Below are 12139 nucleotides of genomic sequence, written 5' to 3'. Positions count from 1 at the left end.
CAATCAAGTACTGAACGGTCAAGACGACTCTGGCTGTGTCCATGATTCAAAGAAAAAACATCAGGCATGCATTCCACAGTTCCTTAAGGGTCATTAAGCTATTTAGGCAATATATCAAAAGTCATTTGTTATTTCAAAGTCCTCAGATATATATCAGATCATAAAGTTCTTAAAACCTTTCTCATCACCACTTATCAAAAATGTCTAGTTATGTCTTCTTTATTGATTTGGTGTGTAGGTATAATTATATGCTTAAAATGTTTCTTTTATTTATTTATTTAAGATGTGAATATACTTGTCTGCTTATGTACTTTATTCAATGAGGTTTGAGCATATCTGTTTTTGTAGCGAGGCAGGACTTTTTGTATTTCGACCTCATTCCTTCAGCACCTAAAACCTAAACCAAACGCTGCAGATGGTCATATCTTCATGCGCAGTGGTCAACTCGGCACTCTCTAGCCGCCAAGAGCACTTTTTACTATGCCAACCCAACCAGAGTGACGGGAGGAGCACAATTCAGAAAATTTGCTCAGCTCCCCGAGAAAATGCGATTTAAGCAATAAATTTATAAATACTTATAAAACCCAACCAATATATATGCACAATATATAAATATAAATAATAATATTAAAAGCAAACCAGCAATCTAATGTGAAATTGCAGTAGATATATTGGATAACAATATTTATGCGTACATAGGTATACACGTTATTTAAAAACTACTAAAAAAAAATAATAAAATAAATAAATAAAGGGCGGCTCGGTGGCGCACTGGGTAGCACGTCCGCCTCACAGTTAGGAGGGTGCGGGTTCGATTCCACCTCCGGCCCTCCCTGTGTGGAGTTTGCATGTTCTCCCCGGGCCCGCGTGGGTTTTCTCCGGGCACTCCGGTTTCCTCCCACATTCCAAAAACATGCTTGGTAGGCCGATTGAAGACTCCAAATTGTCCCTAGGTGTGAGTGTGAGTGCGATTGGTTGTCTGTCTCTGTGTGCCCTGCGATTGGCTGGCAACCAGTTCAGGGTGTCCCCCGCCTACTGCCCGATGACGGCTGGGATAGGCTCCAGCACGCCCGCGACCCCCGTGGGGACTAAGCGGTTCAGAAAATGGATGGATAAATAAAGTGTAGCGAACGATTTGGTGAACGATTCTTTTGAACAAATATTTTGAGTGAACCGATTCTAAAGATTCAGTTTACTTAAAAGAACTGGAATACACATCGCTCGTACAAAACAGTGCAAGCTATTGTGGACTGCCTTTCGAAATAGCCGACTGGTTAGTGACTCGGGCTCTTGCTCGGCAAGAGCTTGGTTCAATCCCAGGTGCGAGGAAGTGCTTTTGTTGTGCAATTAACCCTTTATTTATTTATTGTCTTTTGTTTTTTAACCTCGTGTAGTGTACCTGCACATATTGTCATATAAAGCAGTTAACCAAATGTCTGATTTTTGTGTTTTAATTGGCGAATATAAAAACAAGGAATAAGACGCCATACAAGTTTTAACATAAATGTTTATTAAAATTAATAATATTAAAAGCAAATTTCAAACCAGCAATCTAATGTGAAATTGCAGTAGATATATTGGATAACAATATTTAGGCGTATACAGGTATACACGTTATTTAAAAACGACTATAAGTGTTATACTACGATACAAGTGTTTACCAGCTCAGTGGCCTAAGAGGAGAGTGTCCGCCCTGAGATTGGGAGGTTGTGGGTTCAAACCCCTGCCGAGTCATACCAGCGACTATAACAATGATACCCATTTCTTCCCTGCTTGGCACTCAGTGTAAGGGGTTGAAATGGGCCCCCCCCCTGCTGCTCACGATCATTGGGACTTTTGGCACTCAGTGTAAGGCAGGGGTGTCCAAATCCAGTCCTCGAGGGCCGCATTCCTACATGTTTTCCAAGTTTCCCTCGTTAAACACACCTGATTCAAATGATCAGTTCATCCTCACGTTCTGCAGGAGCCTGATCATTGAATCAGGTGTGTTTAACGAGGGAAACTTGGAAAACATGGAGGAATGCGGCCCTCGAGGGCTGGACTTGGACACCCCTGTTGTAGGGTGACCAGATTTGGGGTTCTGAAAAAGAGGACAGCCAATCAGGAGGTGGGGTTGAGGGCGGGTGTGGCACCATCTAGTGTCCAAGTGACGTAGGTACACCTGGAAATGGCCGTGTACCTAATGGAGTGTCTAAGTGACGTCACAGAACCAACAGCCAATCAGGAGGTGGGAGTGAGGGAGGGTGTGGCACTTTTCACTTAAACCAGGGGTGTCGACCTCCAGTCCTCTAGGGGCCGCGTTCCAATATGTTTCCCAAGTGACCCTCGTTAAGCGCACCTGCGTGAAAACTTTTAGCTCCTTTCACGTTCCGCAGGAGCTAAAAGTTTTCACGCAGGTGCACTTAACGAGGAAATCACACGGACACTCCATTAAGTACACCGCCATTTTCAAGTGTACTTAATAACAGGCCACTTTATTAGGGAAATATCATGGTCAAAGGTCACAGGTGTCACGCTCTCGTCCTCGGGGCCGCGTTCCAACATGTTTTCCAAGTGACCCTCGTTAAGCGCACCTGCGTGAAAACTTTTAGCTACTTTCACGTTCCACAGGAGCTAAAAGTTTTCTCGCAGGTGCACTTAACGAGGGACTCACACGGACACTCCATTAAGTACACCGCCATTTTCAAGTGTATCTAATAACAGGCCACTTTATTAGGGAAATATCATGGTCAAAGGTCACAGGTGTCACGCTCTCGTTCTCGGGGCCGCGTTCCAACATGCTTTCCAAGTGACCCTCGTCAAGCGCACCTGCGTGAAAACGTTTAGCTACTTTCACGTTCTGCAGGAGCTAAAAGTTTTCACGCAGGTGCGCTTAACGAGGGAATAACACGGACACTCCATTAGGTACACCGCCCTTTTCAAGTGTACCTAATAACAGGCCACTTTATTAGGGAACTATCATGGTCAAAGGTGTCAAGCTCTAGTCCTCAGGGGGGCCGCGTTCCAACATGTTTTCCAAGTGACCCTCGTTAAACACACCTGCGTGAAAACTTTTAGCTACTTTCACGTTCTGCAGGAGCTAAAAGTTTTCACGTAGGTGCACTTAACGAGGGTCACTTGGAAAACATGTTGGAATGCGGCCCCGAGGACTAGAGCTTGATACCTGTGACCTTCGACCATGATACCGTTTTACGTGATGTCGTAAATAAATAAATCTTTAAAGAATGAACGAATAAAAGAGATTTGAAACATCCCGCTTGTTGCGTGATACAAATATTGATGTAATCTCCCCTCCTTCACTGCATCGGGAAGCTGATATAATACTGCTATGGAACATGATTAAAGCTCACTATAAAATAGTAAAATACAAATGACTGACTGAAAAAAGTCATCATCTAAAATACTAAAATACAAATGAGTTAAAGCATTTTTCATCTGATGTAATGATCTCTACAACATTAGGTGGGTTATAACATGAAGTTCAACTTTACAGCAATTTAAAAGCTAACGTAACACGTTTGTACTGTACCATGTTTTATATCTTCTAAGAAAACATTTTGTATTTCATTTTCTAAACACGTTCAACTTTCCAAACGCTCACTGGCATCGAATCTTTTTCGAATACTCCCAAACTGAGAATGAGTATGTCAAATCAAAGCATCCGTCAAGGAGAGTAACACAAATATTTGAGCACAGGAACACACACACACACACACGCACGCACGCACGCACGCACCCACGCACGCACGCACGCACGCACGCACGCACGCACGCACGCACGCACGCACGCACGCACGCACGCACGCACACACACACACACACACACACACACTTGACATTCTGCTACGCATCTTCTGCAGATTACGAGTCATCCGAGGAGAAAGCTCGATGCGTGTTGGGGAACTTTTGAGCGTTGTAGTCGGGATCTCCGAGCACTCGCGCTTAGATGTCCTTCTTGACCTGGAAGCAAAGACACAGAGCTTCTTTTGACACGTATCAATACACCTAAGTGGGGGAAGAAAAGTCAAGCATCACTATTAACAATCTTTCGATGGCTCATCCATCCCTCCTTGCCTGCGTGGCATATGCATCCTGCAAATCGGGACGCTCCAGCTCTCCCTGGAGGCTGTTTGCGGCCGTAACCGGCAGGGCTCCAGCAGAGCGAGCGCCTCGACGGACGGCGTCTGACAAGGAGAGGCGGGGTCCTTGGCCCTGCGTCATCTGAGGAATGAAAGCGCGCTGCCATCACGTACCGACCGTTCCTCTCCACTGTTCCGTAAACAGTTGGGGACATTTAGAAGAACAACCATCGGGTGAGCAGAGCAAGAGCAGTGAGTTTCCTCGCCCACTCCACCATGTGCTCGGAGCTTCCTTTGAGAATACAGATCGTGCCTGATGATTGGAACCCATTCCTGTGGAAAACATTTGCCCACGTTCAAACGTCCATGCGTCCAATTGGAATTTGCCTTTTGAGGAGACAATGTACTGTATGTCTGGTCCATCCGCAACATAAGCACACAAAACTGATGACATTGTTTTCGGAAAGTCATTTCTTCTTTGGATAAATCAATAAAGATCATTCACTTTCTTGGACATACCTCCATCCATCCATCCATCCATCCATCCATCCATCCATCCATCCATCCATCCATCCATCCATCCATCCATCCATCCATCCATCCATCCATCCATCCATCCATCCATCCATCCATCCATCCATCCATCCATCCATCCATCTTGCACAAGCTTTAATCACCAAATTGAAGTGGGACCAAAGGGACGGGGAGAATCAAATCAGGAAGACTACATAGACTAAGATGTGTCCTGTGTTAGAGATTTGCTCACTCCAACTTATTTTGCAAGAACCACACGGGAGACAAGTAAGTCCTTTTGGACACCTGCAGGTGGAGAGTCCATTCGTCGCTGTGCGTGCAGCGATGATCGAATGGAGGTCTGACTCAGGCCTCTTGCAGGAGCATTTTTATTGAGAGAAACAGAGTGGGGGTTCAGAGTGGGCGTGAGAGCAGACAGGATGGGGCCGAAGGCCCCGGCCTGCTGATCAAAGCACAGCAGGGGGTCTTTCACGATGTTGTGTAAACAAAACAACTTTGATTGCTTCCTCTGCAGCTAGTCAATCAGTTCAAAAGATCTTAGCACTTTGTTCTACTACTTTTGTTAAGACAGGACAGGCGAGAGTAATTATTACAGGTTACATTCCAACATAATCCTACGATAAAGGTAACCTGGAAAACCCTAACATCTCCCTCCTGTTTTATCATATGATTATGTCACCCCAAACAACAAAGACAAGTAAGAAAAAAAACATATATATATGTATAATGAAGAAAGAAGAATAGTAAAAATAAAAACAACAAACAATGATAGCAACTGTTAGAGATTTGCTCACTCCAACTTATTTTGCAAGAACCAAACAGAAGACAAGCAAGTTCTTTTAGACACCTGCAGGTGGAGAGTCCATTCGTCGCTGTCTGAACAGCGATTATCGAATGAAGTCTGAAAGGTCTCCTTCCTGCAAGGGCATATTTATTAGGAGGAACAGAGTGGGGGTGGGAGTGGACAGGTTTGGTGAACCCCCGGCCTCTGGTAAGATCAGAGCAGGGGGTGTTTTACGATGTTGTGGGAAACAGAACAACTTTGATTGCTTCCTCTGCAGCTAGTCAATCAGTTCAAAAGATCTTAGCACTTTGTTCTACTACTTTTGTTAAGACAGGACAGGCGAGTTTAATTATTACAGGTTACATTCTAACATAATCATAGGATCAAGATAACCTGGAAAACCCTAACATCTCCCTCCTGTTTTATCATATGATTATGTCACCCCAAACAACAAAGACAAGTAAGAAAGAAAAACATATATATATGTATAATGAAGAAAGAAGAATAGTAAAAATAAAAACAACAAACAATGATAGCAACACTTTCCAGTGAAATTGAGGCTTTACCTCAACACCCCAGATCAAACTTATTGTGTAAGCGAAAAACCTGCTGGCCAGATGTTATTAGCAGGAAAATTCTTACACGGCCCCGTTGCCACAGGCGGCCAGAATGCTAAAAATTAAAATAAAAACACAGAAACAGTACATCATTGTATCCATCACTTGTGAAGCATTTTCGATGGTCAAATCAACAAGTTTCCGTAATACATGCTCAACAGAACAGCACCTACGCAATCCACGTCTCATTATCATTATCACAACTGTCACGTCTAAGAAGTTGTATATGTGCCCGTGTTTTCGTCAGCAAATGATGTTCTAGTCTGTAGGTGAGGTCTGTCACACACACCGGCGCACACACTCGTGTCCAGTTGGCAGGCAGCATCGGACAACTCTTGTGACCACAAAACCATGATCCGTACTGAACAGGCACGTGCACTCATAGGATGCAGGTGAGGCAGTGCCTCTGAACTTCTGAATGAAGTAGGTCCCGTCCGATGGTGCAGCCATGTTGGTAGTAGTGCCCTTACACCTTGAAAATGGCTCTCTCATCCTGGCACACAGCGGTGATGTCCAAAGCTCCCATCCAGTTTCCTCCTGGAGAGCAGTCGTCGTTAATGCATTTGTGGGTCCTGCAACCTTGGGTGCAACATGTGTAGTCAGCAAGACTTGGAATGCTCCCTCCCGTCGTGGCTGGCCCAGTTCCTTCCTTTGATGACCTCGATGTAGACCCAGTCTCCTGGATTTATGGGGTTGTCGACCTGTGAGGAGGAAAGATCAAGCGGCAGTAAATTTGTCTTTGACACAGTTTGAGCGTCCTGATCATATAATCTGCCAAGGACTGCTCTTCATCTGTTGTTTGCAACTCTCGTAGTCAATTGTAGTGCCCATTTAACTGGCAAATAGGAATGTTTGTGTCATGCGGTCGCGTTTATTTTTCCGGGTTTCTGTCTCGTCGATGTCGTAATTTTACTTCCGGTTTTATTTTGTCGTTCCTTCCGGTTCAATTTGTGTTTCCTTCCTCGGTGTTGGTTGTCTTGTCTTCCCTGATCCCGATTGTGTGCACCTGCGTAATCGATACTAATTGTCATCACCTGTGTCCCCGCCCTTTTGTGTGTATTTAGTCTGTGTCTTCCCCTTGTCTTGTGCCAGTGTGTCTTGCCTCGTCCCGACCACCAGCGATCCCTTGATGCCTGAACTCTCTGTAAGAACCCTCCTTTTTGTCTCGCCACCGAGCGACGCTTTTGTTTGTGCCTTGGTCTCCATCGCCTTTTTGTCTCGCCCCAGTGCGACTCCTTTAGTTGGTACTTTTTGCTACGCGTTTTCCCTCGTAAGAGGCGTTTTGATTTGTACTTTTAGCCTTTTGACTCGCCTCAGTGCGACACCTTTTGTTTGTACTTTTTGCCACGTGTTTTCCCTCGCAAGAGGCGATTTGATTTGTAATTTCGCTCTGTGTGCTTGCTGGAATAAATCCAAGATAGAAACGACTCTGCATCCGAGTCCTTCGCCTTGTTCCCGGCCTGACAGTACACACTGGCCAGACATGGACTCGGCAGAGTCGGAGCACCTGTGCGCCGCAGTGCGCTCCCATGCCTCACTGCTCGCCCAGCACCAGAGGGAAGTGGGCGACTTGGGAGAAAAGATCCGAGGACTCGCTAAGAATCAAGAAGATTTCAGAGGAGCGGTCGCCACCCAAGTAGCAAGGCTGGGTCAGCAAATGCAGGAAGTGCTCTCGCTCTTAAACGCGGGACCAGCAGCGACCTCCAGTACACCCGTCGCTTCCCCCGTTACTCCCCTTGCAATAGCTCCCCTGACTGGCGGTGCCAGACTGGCTCCTCCAGAGCGCTACTCCGGAGAACCCGGCCTTAGCCGGGCCTTTATTACAGAATGCGAGATGCATTTTGAGAGTTCCCCAGCAGATTTCCCCACCGAGCGCTCCAAGGTGGCCTACATGGTATCATACCTGACGGGAAGGGCCCGCACGTGGGCCACCGCGGAATGGGCCAGGGATTCCATCTCCTGTCGCTCTCTCCCCGCTTTCATCCAGGCCCTGCGAACGGTGTTCGATCCAATCTCCGCTGACCGAGACAAGGCTCGCCAACTCTGTCAGATAGCCCAGGGACAAGACACCGTCGGAGACTACGCCATCCGGTTCCGCACGCTGGCCGCGGTGAGCGGGTGGAACGCGGCAGCACTATATGACATCTTCCTCCGGGGCCTGTCTGGACCCATACAGGATCAGCTAATCCCCTTAGACCTTCCCACCGACCTCGACGCCCTCATCGCTCTGGCTATCCGCACTGACAACCGGCTGCAAGAGTGGAGGAAGCACCGACGCAGCAACGCCCCCGCCTTCGTCCCAGTAGCCGGCCCTGACGTTCACCACTCCAGGCTGTACGGGGATCGGCAGCGCCAGGAGCCAGAACCGATGCAGTTGGGCAGAGCTAAGTTGACAGAGGAGGAGAAGTTACGGCGGCGCCGAGAGGGAAGATGCTACTACTGCGGCGAGCTCGGACACCTCCTTCTCTCCTGTCCAGTGAGGAGGACCCTGAAGTTAAGCGCCTTCTCTGCGGCTCTGTCCCCGGGGCGAGTGCTCCCCAAGGGCAGGATTACACAGTTGGGAAGAGAAATAGAACTCGAAATATTAATAGACTCCGGAGCGGACGAAAGCTTGATAGACTGGGCATTTGCTCGCCGGTGGGGGGTAAAGACTGAGCTACTGAACACTCCCGTGAAAGCCAAGGCACTCAATGGACAGGCACTCTTTGAGATAACTCACATAACAGAACCAGTCTCGCTGTCAATTGGTCCCCACCAGGAGAACATACGGCTACATGTCGTGACCTCTCCAATGAACCCTCTCATTCTCGGGTATCCATGGCTTCAACGCCACAACCCCGCTATAGACTGGGGATCAGGGGAAATAACGGGATGGGGGTCCGACTGTCATGATTCCTGTATCAAGTCCAACCCGCGCCCTGTGCCTCCTGCTCCAGACGCGCCAACCCCAGACCTAACCGGGGTCCCTGCGTGTTACCACCAATGGGCCGAGGTATTCAGCAAGGCCAAGGCTACCTCTCTGCCTCCCCACCGTCCGTATGATTGCGCCATTGACCTCCTGCCGGGTTCAACTATACCCAAGGGGAGGCTTTATTCTCTTTCGGGACCTGAGAAGCAAGCCTTGAATGAATATATAGACTCCTCCCTGCAAGCAGGACTGATTCGACCATCGTCGTCGCCTGCGGGGGCGGGGTTCTTTTTCGTGGGCAAGAAGGACGGCACCCTACGTCCCTGCATTGATTATAGTCCCCTCAATCAGATCACCATCAAGAATCGGTACCCGCTCCCACTGATGTCGACCGTGTTTGACCAATTACAGCAAGCCCGGGTGTTCACGAAGTTAGATCTGCGCAACGCCTACCATCTGGTGCGCATCCGGGAAGGGGACGAATGGAAGACAGGGTTCAACACCCATCGAGGACATTTTGAATACCTCGTCATGCCATTTGGCCTCACCAATGCTCCCGCTGTGTTTCAGGCCATGATAAACGATGTTTTGAGAGACTGTTTGGACCGGTTTGTGTACGTATATTTGGACGATATTTTGATCTATTCCCCAGATCTGAAGACCCATAGGGTTCACGTCGAGACGGTGTTGCAACGACTCCTTGAACACCAACTATACGTAAAGGCCGAGAAAAGTGAATTCCACAAGAGCACCGTTTCTTTTCTCGGCTTCATCGTAGCCCGGGGCAAGGTAGAGATGGACCCGGCGAAAGTAAGCGCGGTAACGGAATGGCCTACCCCTGACTCACGCAGGAAGGTGCAGCAATTCCTGGGCTTTGCCAATTTTTATCGGCGGTTCATCAACGGCTTCAGTGCCACAGCGGCTCCCTTGCACGCGCTCACGTCTCCTAAAGTCCCCTTCCGCTGGTCAGCAGAGGCGGAGGCGGCCTTCCAGGAGCTAAAGAACCGTTTCAGCACCGCTCCCATCCTCACGCTTCCTGATCCGTCGCGGCAGTTTGTGGTGGAGGTGGACGCCTCCAATCAAGGAGTAGGTGCCATCCTTTCACAGAGGGCCAAGAGCGACAACAAGCTCCATCCGTGCGCGTTCCTGTCTCGACGGCTGACGCCCGCCGAACAGAATTATGATGTGGGGGATCGCGAACTGTTGGCAGTAAAGCTGGCATTAGAAGAATGGAGACATTGGTTAGAGGGAGCACAGCAGCCTTTTTTGGTCTGGACAGACCATAAAAATTTAGAATACATAAAGTCAGCTAAGAGACTGAATTCACGCCAAGCCCGCTGGTCCCTTTTTTTCAATCGTTTTAACTTCACTCTGTCTTACAGACCGGGATCCAAGAACACCAAGCCTGACGCCCTCTCCCGTGTTTTCAACTCGGATCCAGAAATTAAGAAGCCCGAAACCATCCTGCCTCCTCATTGCCTGGTTAGAGCAGTGACCTGGCCTACAGCGGGCCAATGGTAACAAGCCACCCCCTAGTGGTTGCCCTGAGAACCGACTATTTGTCCCGGCTCAATTACGATCCCAAGTCATCCATTGGGCTCACACCTCCAGACTCTCCTGCCATCCGGGCATGCGCCGAACGCTGTTTGTAATCCAGCAGCGATTCTGGTGGCCCTCCATGAGGGCGGACGTCAGGGAATACGTTGCAGCCTGTCCCGTCTGCGCCCGGAATAAGAACTCCCACGGCGCCCGTATGGGGTTGCTGCATCCCCTACCCATTCCTTCGCGCCCATGGGCGGAGATATCCATGGACTTCGTCACCGGGCTTCCGACCTCGCAGGGGCGAACCACCATACTCACAGTGGTGGACAGATTTTCAAAGATGGCTCACTTTATCGCCTTGCCCAAGCTCCCGTCCGCTAAACGAACGGCCACCGTGATGATGGACCACATATTCCGGGTTCATGGGTTCCCGAAAGACATTGTTTCCGATAGAGGGCCCCAATTCGTATCCAGGTTTTGGCGGGAGTTTTGCAGGCTCATAGGGGCAACCGCGAGTCTCACGTCAGGCTATCACCCGGAGGCAAACGGACAGACGGAACGTATTAACCAGCAGTTGGAGACAAGTCTCCGCTGCCTGGTCTCCCAGAACCCCTCCTCGTGGAGCAAGAACCTCTCCTGGGTGGAGTATGCCCACAACTCCCTGCCCACCACGGCTACAGGTATGTCCCCCTTCAAGTGTGTGTATGGCTACCAGCCCCCTGTCTTCCCTGACAGTGAGCCGGAGGTGACGGTGTCTTCAGCCCACGCCTTGGTGCGCCGCTGTCGTCGCGTCTGGTCGGCGGCTCGGGCCACGCTGGTCCGACAGGGGGACCGGGTCAAGCGGATGGCTGACCGGAGGAGACGTCCGGCGCCCGTGTACCAGAGAGGTCAACGTGTCTGGCTATCCGCCAAGGATCTTCCCCACCGGGGGGACTCCAGGAAACTGGCGCCTCGCTTCGTGGGTCCGTTCCCCATCTCCAAGGTCGTGCACCCGGCCGCGGTGCGTCTCCGCTTGCCCAGGTCCCTTGCAGTCCACCCCACCTTTCACGTTGGGAAGGTCAAGCCGGTGGTGGACAGTCCGTTGGTGCCAGATCCTGCGCCCCCTCCGCCTCCGCGGACTGTGGGAGGTGGGACGGCCTACACCGTTAAAGAACTATTGGATGTGCGCAGAAGAGGCCGGGGCTGGCAGTACCTGGTGGACTGGGAGGGTTATGGGCCGGAGGAGCGGCAATGGGTGCCGCCTAGTTATATTTTGGACCCGGGACTTTTTGAGGACTTTTATGCGGCTCACCCTGGGGCTCCTGGGCCGTCTGGGATCCGGCCCTAGGGGGGTGGGGGTTCTGTCATGCGGTCGCGTTTATTTTTCCGGGTTTCTGTCTCGTCGATGTCGTAATTTTACTTCCGGTTTTATTTTGTCGTTCCTTCCGGTTCAGTTTGTGTTTCCTTCCTCGGTGTTGGTTGTCTTGTCTTCCCTGATCCCGATTGTGTGCACCTGCGTAATCGATACTAATTGTCATCACCTGTGTCCCCGCCCTTTTGTGTGTATTTAGTCTGTGTCTTCCCCTTGTCTTGTGCCAGTGTGTCTTGCCTCGTCCCGACCACCAGCGATCCCTTGATGCCTGAACTCTCTGTAAGAACCCTCCTTTTTGTCTCGCCACCGAGCGACGCTTTTGTT

At 49.6% G+C, this 12139-nt stretch overlaps 1 protein-coding gene across 1 annotated transcript; it reads left to right on the top strand.

Moving 5' to 3' along the window:
* The first annotated feature begins 10983 nt into the window (after positions 1–10983).
* Positions 10984–11791, top strand: LOC137840924 (uncharacterized). The gene has a single exon (XM_068653007.1). It carries the CDS (start codon positions 11147–11149, stop codon positions 11789–11791), a length of 645 nt encoding a protein of 214 aa, XP_068509108.1. The 5' UTR covers positions 10984–11146.
* Positions 11792–12139: the final 348 nt, after the last annotated feature.

The sequence above is a fragment of the Syngnathus scovelli genome, chromosome 14 (genome assembly GCF_024217435.2).
Source record: "Syngnathus scovelli strain Florida chromosome 14, RoL_Ssco_1.2, whole genome shotgun sequence".
In the NCBI taxonomy this organism is placed as follows: domain Eukaryota; kingdom Metazoa; phylum Chordata; class Actinopteri; order Syngnathiformes; family Syngnathidae; genus Syngnathus; species Syngnathus scovelli.
The sequence above is the reverse complement of the archived record's forward strand: the minus strand, read 5'-3'. Positions and strand labels throughout refer to the sequence as shown.